At 45.0% G+C, this 20,047-nt stretch overlaps 1 protein-coding gene across 1 annotated transcript in view; it reads left to right on the top strand.

The window, feature by feature from the left end:
• Positions 1-20,047, top strand: part of FBP1 (fructose-bisphosphatase 1) — a 28,030-nt gene that overhangs the window by 6,238 nt on the left and 1,745 nt on the right. The window contains 6 exon segments of the mRNA XM_019423458.2: positions 6,695-6,857; positions 9,204-9,296; positions 15,108-15,248; positions 18,500-18,637; positions 19,712-19,732; positions 19,734-19,832. Of these exon segments, the coding sequence (XP_019279003.1) occupies positions 6,695-6,857; positions 9,204-9,296; positions 15,108-15,248; positions 18,500-18,637; positions 19,712-19,732; positions 19,734-19,832 (655 nt within the window).

Raw genomic sequence — 20,047 nt, 5'->3', positions numbered from 1 at the left:
AGTTGCTTTTACATATGGGGTTCTCTTGGTTGTTTGATGGAAAAAAATAATAAGGAACTTCAGTTTTAATTTTGGAATTACAGATCAGTTAACATGTTTATTTTCAAATTTGCAGAGTTTATGATATTGAATTTTTCAAACTTTATCAGATTTATTTTATATTTCTTAAATTATCTTCTCCTTATTACCAGAGAGTGAACTGTAACTTCCTTTCCATACGAGAAGCACAGCCAGTCACAGAGAATCCCATTTGTCTGCTTTTGACTGGCAGGAACACAAGCGAAGGTTGGGGTTTGTGACTTTTGAACGCTGTTCCGGTTGGCATCTCTTCTTCAACGAATTTCTTTTTCTTTTTCTTTTTTTTGCTCTAAGCATTTGTGTCAAAGTTTTTTTTTTTTTTTTTTTTTTTTGTAATGTTTATTTTTGAAGTGGGGGGGGAGAGGGGCGGAGAGAGAAAGAGGGAGACACAGAATCCCAAGCAGGCTCCAGGCTCCAAGCTGTCAGCACAGAGCTTGATGTGGGGCTTGAACTCACAGACCCCGAGATCATGACCTGAGCCGAAGTCAGTTAACCGACTGAGCCCCTCAGGCGCCCTTTCAACAAACTTCCAATGTGACCCTTGGATATCCCTGTGTGGGTGAACAGTTGGTCATTTACCTCAGAATCAATCAATAACAGGTCTTATTACGTTCCACTGCAGTGATAAGGAGTAAATAGTAATCTGTCTTCCTTTCTCTTCAGGTGGGTGTTCTGAAAATGAGCTCTTTCATTTGGTTCTTTTGCTTGCTGTCTGCTGACCTGTTGATGTCAGGAAGAAATGCTCTGGAGAGTTCTTCCCTGAGAGGGGTGTTGGCTCCAATCCTGGTCTCTCGGGCTGTGCTACAGAAATGTTGCTAAAGGCGGCTTTCCCCTGATCATCATAAATCACAAACTTTATGGCTGCGAAATGGCACATCCATTCTAGAAGTCATGTGCAAATTTGAAACACAATGCTAATATTTAATCCAAATGTCTAAGGCTTTTAAAATACTGGCCAAATTTAGCCTATCCTTTTAAGGAGTTCCCTATTATATGAATTAAAGCAATGTAGCTTTTTCAAATTTTCAGGGAGGTTTACAGTGCTAGTGAAAGCAGATACTTTTCAAGTTGATTTTTGTTCCCCAACCTCCAAAAAGAGAATTCTTGTGTGTCTAGGCCTTTAAAAAGGAACAATTCACAAGGACTCAAACCCTGACAGGATGCTTCCCACCCTTGGATTACTTAGACTGCAAGGCCAACAATTTGAATAAAAATGGAGTGCATCTGAAGGTATTTCAAATGTAATACTATCCCCATTAAGACTCTTCAAATGCAAACTTTTGAGCACTTTCTTTTGTTGCCAGTTACCTGTGACAGAGTTCTGCACTGGCTGACTTCTCAAAAGCTGCAGGCAAAACTGGTTTAGAGGTCATGGTTGCCCCTCCCCCATCATCAACTAACATTTACTCAGTGGATGCCTGTGGGGCTTGCTTGATAACATCATGGCTGCCGTTTGGCTACTGTGAACCAGGTGCATTGGTGGATTAACCCTCGTCCTTACAAAATGTAGAAGCAGAAACAATCCATCAGGGAATTGAGGCACCTTGATAAATACTCGGAAGGAGAGACAGAATTTGGACTCCGGTGTCTCTGGTGCAGTGTTCTTGCCAGGACCCACCCTGGTTCTTAGCGTGGGTGTATTATTTCCAAGGAAAATTAGGGATGGGAATGGAATGATACCAATTCTTGCTTACTCACCTATATATGCCAGGCTCTATTCTAAGCCTGTATCAATTCATTGGCCCTCGCTTCCCCCATATATTACCAAGTAGATGTACTTAATTTTCATTTTTACAGATGAACCAAAGGTTAGAGATGCTAAGTGACTTTCCTTGGCTTGCTTAGCCTGTGACAGAGCCAGGACTTGGACTCCAGTAATCTAGAGTCCTAACCTGTGTGATGAGGTTTTGGGGTGACGGTGGGGTTCAGAGCTGACGGTTAAGGAAGAATTCTTGAAGAAGTCTTTGGTGCAAAAAAGGTGATTTTATTAAAGCATGAGGACAGGACCTGTGGGCAGAAAGCTGCACTAAGGCTGTGAAGAGTGGCTTTTTATATACTTTGGGGCTGGGGGAGGTTATGTCAAAAGGGAAGTTTCCAAAGAGATTTTCATATGCTAAAGACTCACAGATTACTGGAGGCCTAGCTATTGTCAGGCCAAGGTTGTTTTTCCCTCTAGCAAAGTGTTAACATTGAGACCAGTAGGGAGTTCCTGGAGAAACTTTTACTCTGCCTGCCTCAAGTATCTGTCAATGGGCTGTAGGTTATACGGAGATTCAATTTTATCTGCTATTTTCTTCCTTCCTTTGTTCCCCCACATCACTATGGAGGAGAGGGTGGTGTTGGGGTTCCAGGAAAGGGAGTGTATAGGTTTCTGGAGATTTAGGCTATTGATAAAATTGCCTTTTTCTTGTAATTGACTAAGAGATTAGTAAACTGATGGAGACTCTGACCAGTCCAGCCATCTGTTTTCTGTCCTTTCCTTTGTTGTTGGGCAGCCAGGATTGCCTGAGGAATGTCACACATATCCCACCTGGGGAGGGCAGGGATAATGCTACTTGGTGCTTGCCCCTCAGCTTGACTTATGCTCCCTCATCATGTGGAGTTAAAGCCCATGATGTGTTCCCTTTCCCTCTGTGATAACTTGCATTTAGGAAAAGCTTCGTTGGCAGATCAAATGACTAGCTCGGTCACAACTGATGACCCCATCTCTGCATGATCAGTGCCCAACTGAGTCCTCTGGGTGGGGTGGAGGGTGGAGCTCAGTCTAGAGGTTTACAGCTTGCTTAGGGCAACCCATTTTTTCACCTTTTGGCTTGATTCTCTTTCTCCACTGATCGTAAGGCATAGTTGGACTCTGGAAGGCTTTTTTTGACAGAGTTGTATTATGGTTTCCCCACAACCTTGCAGCCTCATTTGCTGCCTGATTCTGGCCCCAGGGAACTGCAGATTGGGAACTGATGTAAGAAAGAGCCTGGTGGTGTGTTAAAGGGTAGTTGGTTCCGTGCCCTCCTGTTCACAACAGCTGGCACGAAAGTTGCTTCTACACCAGGCTAGGCTTCTGGCCTCTGCTGGGCTCTTCTGGAATCCGTCTAGAATTCTGGTTTGGGGAACACAGTTGATTCACTTTCCAAGTCCTAGTTAAAGTGTCCGGGCAGAAGCATGGGCCGCCTCACTAGAAGCCAAGGCCCACATCTGCTGTCCATCTCAAAGGCGGGTGACACTGCTCTTTTCCTTGTGGCCATCAGAATACACAGTGAAGGCTCTTTGTCATCTATCCTTTTGGGGCCTTTGAGGAATGATGACTGATCAGAAGGCAGACATTTCTTGTTTCAAGAGGGTTTCTGAAAACTTGGGAGAAAATAAGCTCCATGTGTTGTTCAGCTAATTAGTTCCTTGAGGGTATTTCTGAGGACGTTTCTCCTCTGTCAGAGTTGCAGGAGCCCTGCATGCTTCTGGCTTTTCATTGGGCTGTGGAAATGTGTTCCCTCAGGGACATCTTGCAGCTCTTCTGAGGGCCCCTCCTGTAGTGTGTTGGGAGAAGCCCGACTGAGCATTTGTCCTGCCTGGCTTATCATCCCTGAGCGGAATAATGCAGGGGACAAACACGAGTCAGGGTAACTTTGTGTGCTAAGACAAAACGCAAAGAACACCCAGTGATAGGATATGAACTTGGTTGTAATTACTATCAACGCGGCAGTCTGGGAACTCATTCTCCTGAATCCTGATTCTACCTCAGAATCACTTTCCTATGCCTTTATAAAAGACTTTCTTAAACACCAGGTGTCACCAGGGGAAACCCTGCCACAAGAAGACCTAAGAAAGTTGTAAAGTACCTGAATTTTGAGTTTGAGGGGCCTAGAACATTATATCTCCATATATTTTGTTTTCATGTTTCACAAGCAACTGGAGGATAGTTGGGAAAGGGTCCTTCTCGTTAGAACAGAGGAGAGACCCTCAATGGCGTAAAGAGGAGAAAGGGAAAGGTAACCACCCAACCTTGCAGGGAGTTGGAGCCAGAGAGGTGGCCAGTTACCTGCACTGGTTTGGCAGGGAACATGGCCATTTCAGTGCCAGGTGTAGCACATGTCCCCAGAGTGTTATATGGCACACCTGACACCCATTACAGAAAGGTGGTGCCACCCGCTGTGACCCAGAGCAGGAGCTTAACACTCGGGAACCAGTAAGGAACCAGGCTGGTGGTCTTGACCATTCCAGAGCACTTACTGTTTCTTGTTTGTCTCACTCACTTGAATATAAGCTCTATGAGGGCAGTGGTCTCATCTGTCTTGCTCCACACTGTACCCCCAGCACTCAGAACATCTCCTGGGGGCATGATAAATATTGTGAAATGAATGGACACTCACACGAGCCTCTAGGAAGCCTTGGAGTCTGACTCTTCTTCCCCCATACTGCTGGATGAGGTACCTGAGCACGTGGGACATAGGCCGAAGTGTGAAATAGGCCTTTCCCATGCCTACCTCAGGTGCCTCGTCCCTCTGCCCCAGGCTTCCAGGCCTCTGTGGAGCTGTCCCCATAGGCCTGCCCCTCTGGAGACCGTGCCAGTGGCTTTCCCCGGCATTGTAAGGCGTGGAATGACCTTGAAAGTCCATTGCTCCTATACTCATTCCTTCAGGCTCAGGTTTCTGCTCTCCTGGGTGTATGCCATTCATTCATGCAGCAAGTGTTTATTGAGGGCCTACTATGTGCTGGAAGCCGGGACACAATGGAGGAAAACATACCCCTGTCGTCCTCCTCACAGGAGTGAAGGATAAACCATCCATGTTAACATGATGGGGGATGAAGCCTGGGGGCTCTCTGACACCCCCGCTTCACCTCCCTCAGCAGGTGCAGATCCCTAATGAGGGCTCCCTTGAGAGAGCAACCAAGATAATTAACATTTTTTCTTACTACTACATGCCAAAGGCTGTGCTAAGCCCTTTGCGTGCCTCATCTCATGGAATCCTCTAGCACCGCACAAGGTATCACTGCTCTCAGTGGGCTCATGCACCAAAGGAGGCACAGAGAGGAAAGCGACTTGCAGAGGTGAGGTGTGAGCTGGGTCTCTGTTAGAGAGCTCAGGTTCCTTTCCACAGCCTGTTTGCCTGCCTGAATTCATAGTGACTTTAGAAGGAGCAGCAGTGAGGGCCAGTGGGGCTAGGGAGGGAGGTATATTTGGGTTGGTGGCCCTGCCAAGCCCCTCTCGTTCCACCCAGAATCTGGCTGCCTTCTTTCTCCAGCAGCATCGGCTTCACCGTTGAGGTGAGAGAAAGATTATGTGGGGAGAGGACCCAACGCCTGGACCACGGGCTACAGCTGTGGGTCTGACAGATCCCTCGGTCTTTGACTTATGAACGAGGAGCGACACGGTGGGAAGGGTGGCAGTGGGCAGAGGGCTGGTGGGATGAGACACCATCCCCAGGTGGGCAGGTGAATGACATTGAGGCAGCACTAGAGGTGGGCTTGCTGGGAAGCCGGAGTTACCTTCTGGAGATGGTCAGGCCAGGTCAGGCCAGGCCAGGCGTTTTGGGTGGCACGGTTCCCAGTGTTGGCTCAGGTTTGTCCGTCCAGCCAGAGAAATGTGAGTTCTGTTTAGAGAAAACAAATTTGCAGGAGTTGAAGCAGGGGCTCCTGGGACCACCGGTTCCCAGGCAAGTGCTCCTGGCAGCCTCAGCGAGGGCCGCCACTGTGCCCCTTGTCACCCACTCTCAGCTGTTTGGCGGTGTCTTCAACGCTCCTACTTGCCCTCCCCACATGCAGTCTCTTCTCTTGGACTGTGCATTTTCTCCAAAACGGTTCCCTCTTCTCAGTGTTCCTGCTCAACACTGGGCTAGAACAACCTGCCTCTTACTTCATTCTACCAAACTAGGCTGCATTTTGCACAAGCCACTCCGCTTCTGGAATTCTGCAATTACGGACTTACAGGTACCTTGAAAATAAAGTAGAAACTCCAGATTTTCCACTTCCTGCAGCTTCTCACCTCTGCTCTGCTTCTCTGGTTCAGACAAGCCTGTTGCTGTCTGGGTGTGAGCTTCCTTCTCTATAAAATGAGGTGATGCGACCAGTCAATATTTTCTTTCAGGAGCTTTACAGCTCTAAAATCATAGCATCCCTTGTCTTTGCTCATATCTAAGGCTCCCCGCCCCCCCCCCCCCCAGAAGTTTCCCTTGCCTGCTGTACCTCTCAGCAGATTCATTCTGCATTAAACCTGTGCTTCCGGGAGGTAAAGATTGGTTTTGGGGGGAAGTGAGAAAGATCAGTCTTTTTAATATATAAAGCACAGATACACACTATATTTGTAGTATTCAAATTAAAATTTCATGGAGGAGTATGATTAGGAAAAAAAGCTAAAAAGCCTTCCTAGGGGCCATTAAAAAACAGTTGAGAAACATGGATGTAACCACAAACGTGTGCTGGGAAACTTGATAGGTACTGGACAGATGAATAATCCAGGGAGATGACCGTTCTTCTTGTTTTTTTTTTTTTTTTTTCTCCCAAACCATGTGTCTTCCTTCCTGTCTTCTAAATCCTACTAATACCCATTTCCAATGGGTTTATAGGTGCATTAGCATATTCTGGTGGCCATGGCTTATATTTTTGTGGCTTTTCTTTCCTCTAGCTATGGAATTGCTGGCTCTACCAACGTGACAGGTGACCAAGTGAAGAAGCTGGATGTCCTCTCCAATGACCTGGTTATTAACATGTTAAAGTCATCCTTTGCCACCTGTGTTCTTGTGTCAGAAGAAGATAAGCATGCCATTATAGTAGAGCCCGAAAAAAGGGTGGGTCTGCATTTCTACTGTTGAGGGGTTCAATGTAACCATTTTCTTCCTAGCTTTATAAATGGCTCCACTTGTTCAGCCAAGCTGGATTCCTAGGAATCCTATCTTCTTCTCAAACCATCAGTCATCATTCACAGACTGCACCTCACTTCCGTATCTGAAATTTACTGTCTACCCCATAGTTCATGCCAATACCACCCCACCACTGAACTCATACATTGGAGAGACTCTTATGTACTCCTACTCATCCCCAACCCTAAATTTTTGTTGTCATGTTCAAGGCTCTTCAAAGTCTGGCTTCTGTTAACTACCTCTTTCACTTCATCTCCACCCACCAAATAGCCAACCTTCACACTCACCTTTCTTGCCAATTTAAACTGCTCAGGTCGCCTGGGTGGCTCAGTCAGTTAAGTGTCTGACTCTTGATTTCAGCTTAGGTCATGATCTCACGGTTTGTGGGATCAAGCCCCGTGTGGGGCTCCATGCTGACAGCATGGGGCCTGCTTGGGATTCTCTCTCTCTCTCTCTCTCTCTGCCTCTCTCTCTCTCTCTCTCTGCCCTTCTCCCACTTGTGCACTCTGTCTCAAAATAAATACACTTAAAAAAATTGCTTTCAATTCCTATCACTGATTTATGCATTATAATCTATTTGGATCCCATTGATTTGATTGCTTCTTGAAGGCATTGATGGGTTATATTCTTTTATGTATCCCAGCATCTTGCCTGGCAGCTTGTAGGGGCTCAACAATAAATTGTTGTTGAAGAAGTGAATGAAAGAGTATAGCCAGTTTTTGAAGAACAGCAATCATGATTTAAAAAAAACCTTTTGAGATGTGATGTGCACTTATATGGGCTTTCTGCCTTACCCTGTTTGAGATGAACTGGGGACAGGAAGGAGTAGCATTAGAAAAAAGCAATTGGAGGATTAATTTAAAGGGGTTGCCTGCTACCCAGTTTTGACCTTTATAAGAGGGGTGGGAAGCCATATCGGATTAACTTGTTTTACATCATTCCTAAAATACCACATCATGTCAGATTCAAAGTTCATGTTTTTCTCTGCTGGGCTTCTCAAGGTACTTGGCAGTTTTAGGCATGTGGATTGAATTTTGTGTTTAATATCCTCTATCAGTTACCTCAAACTTCCCTGACTGTAACATGCCTTGATAATAGGCATGTTTCTGTTTTCCAGATGACAGCTTCCTCTGCATCAGCCAGGGTGATTTGTTAAGAGCAATAGGTCAGGGAATCAGAGAAACCTCTTAATTTGATGCAGAACATTTAAAAACCACATCTTAAAGTGGTGGATTTGGAGATGGAAAATCCCCAGTGGTGTACTGGTAAACTCTCTCCCTCTCTCTCTCTCTCTCTTTTTAAAAAAAACTTTTTTTTTTAACCTTTATTTATTATTGAGAGACAGAGTGTGAACAGGGGAGGGGCAGAGAGAGAGGGAGACACAGAATCAGAATCAGAAGCAGGCTCCAGGCTCTGAGCTGTCAGCATAGAGCCTGACGTGGGGCTTGAACTCATAAACCATAAACCGCAAGATCATGACCCGAGCCGAAGTTGGACGCTTAACTGACGGAGCCACCCAGGCACCCCTCTCTCTCTCTTAAAAAAAAAAAAAATCTCTGATGTGTAGCACATGCCAATTTCAACTGTGTCAATACTCCCATAGTTTATTTCAAGCTACCAACATGACATCACTGAAAGCACAGTTGGGAAGAGATGTGCACCATTAGCTCTTGGGCACCCATAGGGACCAGCTCCAGCACACCGCTGAAAATCCAGTTCAAAGGGTGACATTTTGATAGTCCAACTACCACAGAGAGTTATGCCCTTTGGGAATCACAGTAGGGATATTGCTGAGAGCTCTGTGTGCTATAACCTCAAGTATCATTATTTATCTGCACGAGAAGATTTTTTACAGATCTTAATTCTGTCTTTGCTTCACCTAAGGAATTGTTACGTTTTTTTGCCCTTATGAATAAAGAAAAATAAGTGACTAACCTTGTTTCTTTTTTTCCTCTGGCTGCCAGGAAACTCAAACCAAAATCATGATCCATCTGTATCAACGGTGTAGGAATTTTTGACTTATTTATCTGTATTTCATCATTTTCATCTAGACCTGTTATTCTCTGTTTTCTTTGCCTAATGATCTTTTGGGATGCATACTTTGTTGTTGTTGTTTTCATTCTGTATGCCACCTTATCCCTTACATGACAGAGGATAAATGACTCACATTTCTTGAACTTTCCCCTAGAGTCCCTTGTTTTATCCCCTTAGTGTATTCTTGTTGTTTTGCTATAATTTTAAAAGTAAAGTTGTATTTCCTTTTTCTCTGCTCAGGGTAAATATGTGGTCTGTTTTGATCCCCTCGATGGATCTTCCAATATTGACTGCCTTGTGTCCATTGGAACAATTTTTGGCATCTATAAAAAGGTAACATGTAATATGTCAAGCCCCTTGTTTGAGATAAAAAGAAAAGTTAAGGTTGAGCACCCAGTACTATTTCTCTATGGGTGGAGCTGTCAGAATGTATATCATGGAAACTGGGAGGCTTGAAATGGGTTTGTATCTCAAGTTCCCACTTTTCCAGCATTAACGTCTTGATGATGATCCATTAAGTTGTTTAAAAGAAAATATAGGAAAACATGGGTGGGTGGGAAGAGAATGCTATTTCTCTCTTTTAGCTATATCTTGCTTTCTTTTATGAAGGAAAATGAGAATAAAAATAAGGATCAATATAGATTTGTCACAGTGATCATACTATGTGAACTGAGAATTATATATACAACAATAAAGTAATAGTTATGTCAAAATTGTCCTTTAAAGACCCTGAATCAGGAGTCTGCAAACCATGACTCCCTGGGGCCAAATCCAGCTCATTGCCTGATTTGTATGGCCTGTGAGAAGAAAATGCCCCTTTGCATTTTTATTTTATTTAAAAAAATTTTTAAGTTTATTTATTTATTTTGAGAGAGACAGAGATAGCACGAGTGGGGGAGGGGCAGCGAGAGAGGGAAAGAGAATCACAAGCAGGCTCTGCACTGCCAGCACAGAGCCCAATGTGGGGCTCGAACCCACAAAGCTGTGAGATCATGACCTGAGCTGAAACCAAGAACCAGACCCTTAACAGACTGAGCCACCCAGGCACCCTAGCCCCTTTTGCATTTTTAAATGTCTGAAAAAAAAAAATCTAAACACTCATTTTGTGACCCATGACATTCATATAAAATTTAGTTTTCACTGTCCATAAATAAAGTTTTAATGGCGTACGGTCAACTCGTTTGCTCACATATTGCCCTTGGCTGATTTTGAGCTGCACCAGCAAGGTAAAGTAGTTGTGATGGCGATTGTGATGGTGAAGCCTAGAATGTTTACCCTCTGTCCCTCTGTGGAGGGTTTGCTGCACACTGGTGCAGCATGGGGCCCCAGACTCCTGGCCTGGGTCTCTCGCTTATGTGAACTGGGTGGGTAACTCTACCTCCAGAGCCTCTCTTTCCTTCTTTTTCGGTGTGTGTGTGTGTGTGTGTGTGTGTGTGTGTGTGTGTGTAATAACTCAAGTACACAGACTGGTAAAAAATAGAATGGGTCCCCATTGCCCATCATAAACATGAAATCTAAAGTATGTCATCTTGACTTCTGCCCCTCTTGTTTATTTTAGAAATAAAACCTCAGTAAAGCCTGAGCCCATTCCTTCATCTCAGTGGATGAGGCAGCTTCATTCAGCTGACCTCTGAGTTTCCTCCCAGCTTTCCTGTTCGGGAGACAGAGGGAGGCCACAGCTTGACAGGCGGGACCACAGTTTGCACCTTATTTCTCAGAGTGATTTGTCTGGTGTTGCCCATAATCTCCTTTTGAACACATGGAAAGTAGGACCACCGTGGGATGGTTTTCTTTCATCATTGGTGTGGATTTTGGTTTTCTGTCTTGGCTGAGAGGCAGATCCACATCAAAATCAGTTTGGGTAATAGAGGATTCTAATGCTCATAACAAAAAGGCAAAGGCAACAACTCAGTTATTTTCCAAGTCATACCATGAAACATACATTCCTATTATAGACATGGAGGGAGGTAATTTTTACTTATCAAGTATCGAATCCACAGTAGAGCAAGAGAGGTTTCTAGCAAAATTCTTCCTATGATGGTAGACTCCTTCCTGGTTAATGACTTCACCAAAACTAAAGGAGTGTTGATGTTTGCCAGCCACAGTCTCTATCTCAAAACCCTAAATAAAGACTCTTTTAAGGAAAGAAAAAAATCCCTAGAAAACTGAGAGCCAGAAAACTAGCTATCAACCAAAAAAAAAAAAAAAAAAAATATATATATATCAAAATCAAAGCAGCTTGCAACAGCAGCTTGATGAATGCTAAAACTCAACAACAGGTCTCCATGCTCTTAATAAACCTGAAGTGGCTCTCTTAAAAGCCAAGAAAAAAAAAAAAGAAAAAAAAGAAAAGATGAGTGTGACACCTGCCTTTATGTTATTTCAATTTTCAAACATCTTATTGATTCTTTGAAACCATTTGAGAGCTTGGGGTGGGGGGTAAACATCCATGTGTCTGATGCTTCAAGTGACACATTTACTGCTGTAAATGTGAGCTGTCAGCCCAGAGCCTGATGCGGGGCTCAAACTCACCAACTGTAAGATCATGACCTGAGCCGAAGTCAGACATTTAACCAACTGAGCCACCTAGGTGCCCCTCATTTGGCCTTTTAAAGCTTCAGAAAATAAGGTTGTTTTTGTTTTACATGTTTGGAAATGGCTTTCCTGCCCTGCCCTGTCCTCCTTTCCTTTAAAAAAAAAATGTTTTTAAGCTAAACGTGTTTCATATGAGATGATTTTGGAAATATCCAGTACCCACAACTAAATGTAGTTTCACAAGTGCTCGGGCAGTTTCAGAATCCAATTCAAGTCCTTTAACTGAGCACAGGGAGACTTATTAATTAATAGCCATATGGAATGCAGCTTCCTAACACTGACACTTACCAGTTCTATAGGACCTTGGGCAAAGTAACTAACTCTCTGTACCTCTTGTTTCCTTATCTGTAAAGGGGAGGTACTGAAACTTAAAAATAATGCCCCCAAAATACTATCTGGCACAAAAAAAGTGTTTGATAAATGTTAGCTATTAATATTACTTGGTTTGTATGTGAACATTCAATGGAAAGTATCAGAACTCAAACTAAAGAACGGAATGAAAAAAGGGAGGGAGTGAGGGAGGGAAGGAAGGAAAGTAGAAGAAAATTATTGGTTCTCATAAGTAGAAAGCCCAGTGGATAGATTTGCTTCAGGTGCAGCTGCATTCAAGGACTCAGACCATGCAACCAGGAGACGCTTCCTCTCCATCTCTACTGCGCTCCTCCTCTCTGGTGGCAAAACAGCACCTAGCAAATCCAGGCTCACACCCATCCCTCTCAATTAAGTTGAGCAGAAGATGGAAGCCTCTTTTCCAACAATTGCAATAAGAATGTCATCTCATTGGGTCTGATTGGCTTGGCTTTGATCACCTGGCCATCCCTCAACTAATCACTATGGCTTGAGGCGATGATTTTGTTGGTCAGGCCAGGGTCATGTGCCCCCCCCCCCCCCCCCCCCCCCCCCCCCCCCCCCCCCCCCCCCCCCCGCTCCAAGAGCTGAGGGCCCGGGAGTATGTTAAGGAGATTAACAGTGAGTGCAGTTATCATCAGAAGGATTGTGGTTGCTGACCAGGCAAAACCTACCCATGTTCACTAGTGATTATAAACCCCTTGAGAGGGCAGGGGCTTTGTTTTATCTATTTTTTGTAGGCTAGGTTGTCTAGTGTAATAGTAGATGAACAATATTGGCTGAGTTATGGGGGACTCTCAAATGCCTGTGAGCCCTTCCGAGGAGGATTTGGCTGCCCCTCTGAGGGAAGACCAGATAAGTGACAAGATAGCATAGCTCCACTCTTGCCTGATATTCTCTTCCACTGCCTTAAGTCTCCAGACTCCATGATGTCTTCCTCATGAGGTGGTGTGGAGTAAAACAAACCCATACCTGCAGCAGGTGGGGGCCTGGGATAGGTAGTGAAAGGTAGGGTCTAGAGACTTTCTCTAATTTTGCCTAGGGCTCATCGGTGGGTCCGTGAGCATCTGCATGGGAATGTGATGGATCCCTTGGAACAAAGGCCTTCACTGCTGGGGTTTGAAGGAGGGAACCCATGCATTAGAAAGATCAGGCTAGGAAAGAATTCCTCCTAATCCATGATTCCATGCCATTATTTTCTCTGAGTGTGTGGATCATAGACAACGTGACCATTTCTTATTCTATGGAAGTCAGAGGGTAAGTTTTTCAGGTGGCGACATTTCAGGAAAAGCTGTTTACTCTTGCACTGTTGGCACAGGCAGGCACAGATGGTTCTGGGTGAGATGGGTCTTTGAGGGACTTTTCTTACTGGAGAACTGATTATTTCAAGACTTTAGTGGCTCCCAGTCAACTCATTCATTTACATATTGCTGTTACCTGATTTCTCACTGCATTGGCAGGGTTAAGTAGTTGTGATAGAGGATAATTGGAGGACTGAGTCCTCCCCTATGTCACTGGCTTTGAAGAAAGCTGGTTCTTTTTTTCAGGTTGGACACTGGCAAAATTTGGAGTTTGGGAAAACAACTCAAAATCTTGATAGCGTGTTTGGTCTGTGTTTAGATGCAATGCACTGCTCTATGAACACAAACCAAACTAAATCAAATAACATGACCCAATCCAGCCAAAAAACCAACAAACCGCCTTAGTGAAAACCATTTATTAGACACAGGAGTGGGAATGAGGGGAAAAAGGAGAAAAAATGGCTTTTGGACTCTTCCTTTTTTATAAACTACAGTGCAAGAGTCATGTATGGTGCACAGTAAAATGCAGATTCCCCCTTAGAAAGTCTGGCTTAGTAAGCTTAGGCTGCATCCCCAGAATACACATTTAAAAAAAATTTTTTTTTTAACATTTATTTATTTTTGAGACAGAGAGAGACAGAGCATGAACAGGGGAGGGGCAGAGAGAGAGGGAGACACAGAATCTGAAACAGGCTCCAGGCTCTGAGTAGTCAGCACAGAACCCAACGCGGGGCTCGAACCCACATACCACGAGATCATGACCTGAGCCGAAGTCGGACGCTTAACCGACTGAGCCACCCAGGCGCCCCCAGAATACACATTTTTAATAGGTGTACTGAGTGATTCTGATGCAGATGACCTCTGGGCCACAGTGTCAAAAGTTACAGGGAAAAATTACCAGGGATGTTTTTGCTGGGATGACTTCCATCTCCGGCATTGTGATACAGGTGTGTGTACTTATTTTCAGCTACTGTAATCTCTGATTGGGGAAGGAATAAATGAAATTGGCAGAAATTGCTCATTTTTTATTCTGTTTGAATCCAAGTAGAGAGTATTCGAGCTGAAAGATTTGTTTGGGGCTGTTTTGAGGACTGAAGAAACCAATCAGGTGTTAATAAAGAAGATCCCCTTAAGGCGTCCCCTTCCTTAGTATCAAACTATGGTCACATGACCCAGTGGGCTATGTTTTTAATGAAAAATGAGAAGATTAGGGTGCATGTAATGTTCTAAGTGTGAGTATTGCTTTATTAAATTTGTGTAGTCGCGTGTGCATGTGCACGTGTGTTGGTACTGGTTTGTGGTGTGAGTGTATTTTTTTACTGTGGGATGTGGTCAACAAAATGGAAAGCAACTGCCCTATCCTGGAATGACTCTGGAGAGATCTTCTAAATTCCCGTATTTCTGAGAATTGCTTGGATGTGTGAGGCAATAGGCCACACTGCCCACTAAGGCACGCGCAGCAACTGGCCAAAGCCCACAAAATTGATTTCCTCGCCAGACTAACAGTCCTGCAGCCCAGCCTTAATATGTTTAAATAAAGATGGAGTAGGCAGGTGAAAGACATTGATGCCTGTAATAAGATTAAATTAGTGGGAGCTGGCAAGGAGGCATGCTCTTTTTCGAAAGTGATAATGGAGAAATGAGGGAATATCAAATTAGTAAAATTGGAGGAGGCCCCTGCCTGGAAGAAGGATCCAGATGCAGGAAATCTGCAGTATGGGGGGAAGGCTGCTGTGGTAATGTAATCAGGATATTACTGATGTGTGGAGGAAGGCCCTTCTAGGAAGATGCCCTGTTGTATTAGGAGAGTACCTTGATAATGCATCTTGCTAATGATTGAACTGGAAAAAGGAAACATAAAACAAAACAAAAACATGTTGTGTTTTCTTTCTTATCCCAGAGTTCAGCTGATGAGCCTTCTGAGAAGGACGCTTTGCAGCCAGGCAGGAAACTGGTGGCTGCCGGCTACGCCCTGTATGGCAGTGCCACCATGTTGGTCCTGGCCATGGCGAATGGCGTCAACTGCTTCATGCTGGACCCGGTGAGAGACACTGTGTGAAGTTAGGTGCTTGGCTGGTGACTGCAAATGTCTGTTATTTGTGTGGGAGGGTGAAGGGGGGGGGGTATGTAGAGGTGGGAAATGAGGCCCACAGTGGGGCAGAGACGATGGAGTGGGGAAAGAGTGAGGGAGATGGAGGGGGCACTGTGTATATCGTGAGAAGCCTACTGAGGTGAGAAATAATATTTGTCCAGAGCATAAGCAGGGGACTTTGTTCCAAGATTAATTCTTTAGAACAGACATTACCAAATGGATTCAAATGTCCACCAAGTCCAGGCAGGCCACGTAAGTGAATGCAGTGTGCTGGGGAAAGAAGACTGGGGCAATGGTGGGGAATGGGGAAAGCTAGCTGGAGAGGTCTAGCAATTGTTACTATTTGGGAATAGGGGCCCAGTCTTGCCAAGGCTTCCAATGTTTCAAGAAACACTGGATTTAAAAAACGTACGTGCTAGCCAACTAAAACACATTTATGGACCAGATAGGGCCTGTAGATGGTCTGTTTGCCACTGAGTATCTCCGTTAACTAGCTTGTTTTGCAGAGGTGAATGGGTGTCCCAATGCAGTGGCTTACATTTCTTCAAAAATAGCTACCGAATTCATTTGATGTTGTGCTCATGCATGCACACCTTCTGTGAACCCTTGCAGTTTTGATAAGGCTTTGAAAAACTCAAGGAAGAGAACTTAAAGAAGGAAATGAAGATAATTCCTCCTTCCACTTTATAGAGAAAAGCTACCTTACAAATAGGAGTCCAAGGTGGCGTGAAAATATTAACAGTTTTAATTTGTTGGTAATTCCTTCCACATGCCTGTTGATTAGAATTATCTCTTTATTCAGGTAGATGACGGTTTCAACAAAGCAGATGAATTGGGGAAAGAAATCTCTTTAAATATCTGGCCCACTTAAAACCTACTGTTGAATGTAGAATTCAGTAGGTTGGCACGTTCACTGTGCATTCGATACAGTGCCCCAAAGGGAAAAGAACTGGGCTTATAAATACCTTTTAGTTTTCGACGGGTCCTCCTATGACAGTAACGAAACTTCATCTATTTGGTGCTTTTTGTTGACGCACTGAACACAAGGTATAGATGCCTGGCTGGCACCTGGCGGGAGACAGTTTGTTCCTGGTGAGGCCCTGGACTCTGTGCATGGCAGATGGTATAAATGAGAACGTAGGCTGCCTTGGCCCCCTACAATCTTGCACAACTGGACTTTGCCTCCTTGGAAGAACCGGTGCTTAATAGATAAACGAGGCTAAGGGAACAATACCAGATTAAGCCTCCAAATGAGGTGACCTCAGGGGAAAATAGTGGCAGAACCAGAGCAAAGTTCACCCGGAGCCCAGCGGACAGTTTCTGGAATCACTGATGTTTGCAGATTTACTGTTTTGCCAGAGATGTACTGCTTCCCCCAGACATTCTTCTGGTGACTTCTCTGTTACCTTTGAGTTGGTGGACGTGTAGAAAAATGAAATCTTTTCTTGTTTCCAGATCGTAGACCGGTGTTTCTGGGAGTAAGTTTCTGTGTATTTGATAGTCTTTTGCCATCCTGAGACCTAATGGCCCCTCGGTGTCTGGAAGAATGGTGCACGCCTGCTGTAATGGTCCCCTGCTGGGGACACCATCTCATTAACCCACTGCTCTCTGGTGCCTGCGGGGCGAACCTCGGACCCCCTTAGCGCTTTCTTTTCATTTTGGCTGATGGTTTCTGCTAAAAATACTGAGACAGCTCTCTCTGCGTTTCCAGCAGGCTTTAACTTTCAGAAGGCTTTTTAGTCTCTTGTCTGCACTTGCAAGAGACTTTGCTCCTTCATGTCTCGCATGCTCTGGCCAGGTACCAGGGCAGGGCATCTGGAAGCATGGCTTCATGAGCTCTCGGCACCTGTTGTGTGATGGATTTGTTTTCAAGACTTTTTTCTTTCTTTTTTAAAATGCTTTTAAAAAAAATGTTTATTTATTTTGAGAGAAAGAGAGAGAGAGAGAGAGAGAGAGAGAGGGAGGGAGGGGGAAGGGCAGAGAGAGAGGGAGAAAGAATCCTAAATAGGCTCTATGCTCTCCATGCAGAGCCCAACTCGGGGCTCAATCCCATGAACATGAGATCCTGACCTGAGTTGAGATCAAGAGCCAGTCACTCACTGACTGAGTCACTCAGGCGCCCCTCAAGAATTCTTTTCTAAATATAGTTATTTATTTATTTAGTTTTCTGATTATAAAAGAATGTTTCTACATAACTGTGGTCAGAATTTTTGGGAAAAAAAAAGCATAAAAGGAAAAAAGAAGAATCACTCACAATGAAGCCTTCCAATGGCCACTGTTAATTCCAGTCTCTTTTTCTCCTTTTCCTCATCCTTCCTGTTCTCCTTCCATTCTGCCTTCCTTTCCTCCGTCTATTCCTCTCTTTCTAGGTCAGACACACTCCCTGTCTGCAGGAACCACTCTCTGCTGGGGGGGAGGTAAATGGCTGGAGACAGGTGTATTGATACCTCCTTTCTTCCCTCTCACCTCCATGGAACAGCCCCCTCCCCACAGGACAGATCTTCAAGCGCCCTCTTCTCAGGACATGTAGGAGCCCCAAACAACCCTCAGTCCAGAGCAGTAGGAGTTAGGTGACACTTTCCTTCCAGATTGCCATCTCCTCTAAAGTACCTCAGCCCTAAAGGCATCAACTCAGCACTGGGACTTGGTGGCAGGACTGAGTTCTGAGAAACACTTTGCAGACCCATCTCCTCACTGACCTCCCCTCTGGTAACCATCAGTTTGTTCTTTGTAGTTAAGAGTTTGGTTCTTGGTTTGTCTTTCTCTCTCTCTTCTTTTTTCCTTTGCTCATTTGTTTTGTTTCTTAAATTCCACATATGAGTGGACACACAATTCTTAATCTCCCTCAGGTTTTGCTGCTGTTTTACCTATTTCTGCCCTCCCTGTTTTTGTCTGGTTTCTCTCTTGTTTTACTGAAACCATTTGAAAGCAAACCCAAAAATTTTGATCCCCTAACATCTGCAGCAGCCTCTTCTCTTCTTTCCTTTTCGCCCACTGACTCTTCCCTTGTCCTGTTCGCCATTACTGAAGTGGCAGGCTGGGGACATAGTGTCCCAGCTCCAGGAGAAGCATCCTGTGCCCCCCAGCCTCAGGACCCCCAGCCCAGCTCAGCCCAGCTCAGGCCAGCCCAGCCCAGCCCAGACCTCACACAAGCCTGGAGGAGGCAGCTCATCACCTCTCCCTCTCCTTCCTGTTTCCAGGCCATTGGAGAGTTCATTTTGGTGGACAGGGACGTGAAAATCAAAAAGAAAGGAAATATCTTCAGCCTCAATGAGGGCTATGCCAAGGAATTCGACCCTGCTGTCACTGAGTATGTCCAGAGGAAGAAGTTCCCCCCGGTAAGTGAGGGCTCTGGGCAAGGGCCCGTGAGTTATGCACAGATCTGTTGGTTCATGATTTAGCCTGGAGGCTAAAGGTGGCAGGGATCACAGGGCCTTGGATTCCACTGTGCACTGACCCCATGATGAAATTCCCACCTAGTCCTGGGCACTGGAGCCCCTGCCCTCAGAAGTCAAAGTCCGAGGGTCCGTATCAGCCTTAGCTACTTTCTCTTGGCAGAAGAAAATTAGGATAATAAAGTCGCCGGATGAATGAGTTCGTTCATGGCAGTGAAACATTTCACTTCTGTAGTCCCTGATCTCAGATGGCACAGAATGTGGTTCTCGTACCCAGGTGCCCACCTTGTGGTGTCCAATGGATTTCTATCCACCATCTCAAGATTAAGAGTGTCCATCTTGGCATCTTTCTGAAGAGGTTACAAATTACCAAATACAAAGAGAAGGAATGGCTGTTTATAAAGTTGGTTCTATGCAGGAATATCCAGTTTTGTCATACTCCTACTTAAATGCCACTGAGGAGGAAGCCCAGATACTGTTTGGCATTCAGGGCCTCAGAGCTGGCCCCAGGCTCTCTTTCCAGCTTTACTATCTCTCTTTCCACCTTACCCTGGATTCCCCTCCCACCCCTGAAGCCTGCACACACGCACTGCACCAGGGTCCTCCCCAGACCCCTGGTGGACAGCATTTGCATTTGCCTTCTCTGTGTTGCCATACTTTGCTTCGGCGGTTCCCTTCCCCCCTTGCCCAGCTCCTTAGCTTGGCAAAATCCTTCTCAGCCTGCAATGTCCCGGTAAAACGTATGATTTTGTGATGGCCATCCCAACCCCATAACCAGAATCAACCCGTCCCCGGTTGGGGCTTCTGCAGGTAATTTGACCTATTGTGAGATGTGTAAGAATGGGGCTATTCGTTTCTGCTCCTTGGGAACAGGATATTCATCACATTGCCTATCACAGCCCCAAATAAGCGCCTCGTAGGTGTTCATTAAATGACTGTTGAATCAGATGAGCATAGAGGACACAGAACTCATTTTCTTTGCGGCAACCCTAATTATTGTTAATCTTAACCTTGCAGGACAACACAGCGCCCTATGGCGGCCAGGTACGTGGGCTCCATGGTGGCTGATGTCCACCGCACCCTGGTCTATGGAGGGATCTTTCTGTACCCAGCTAACAAGAAGAGCCCCAATGGAAAGGTAAACAAATCCCCTGAAAGGTGATTGAGAGGCACTGGAGTTCCTTTGCAGCCCAGGGAATTTGACTTCGGAAGAAAGAAAGATGACAGTAGCTATTATATTGCCATTGTGCTCCGCAGTAGGATGCTAAGGATATGTGTGGCATCTTCTTTCCTAGATTAGAGGTTGTCCTCATTAAAGCCAGGTGATATCAGCTCAAAATGGTCTCTTGAGAG

The sequence above is a fragment of the Panthera pardus genome, unplaced genomic scaffold, assembly GCF_024362965.1.
Source record: "Panthera pardus isolate Hobbes unplaced genomic scaffold, ASM2436296v1 HiC_scaffold_20, whole genome shotgun sequence".
In the NCBI taxonomy this organism is placed as follows: Eukaryota; Metazoa; Chordata; class Mammalia; order Carnivora; family Felidae; genus Panthera; species Panthera pardus.
The sequence above is the reverse complement of the archived record's forward strand: the minus strand, read 5'-3'. Positions and strand labels throughout refer to the sequence as shown.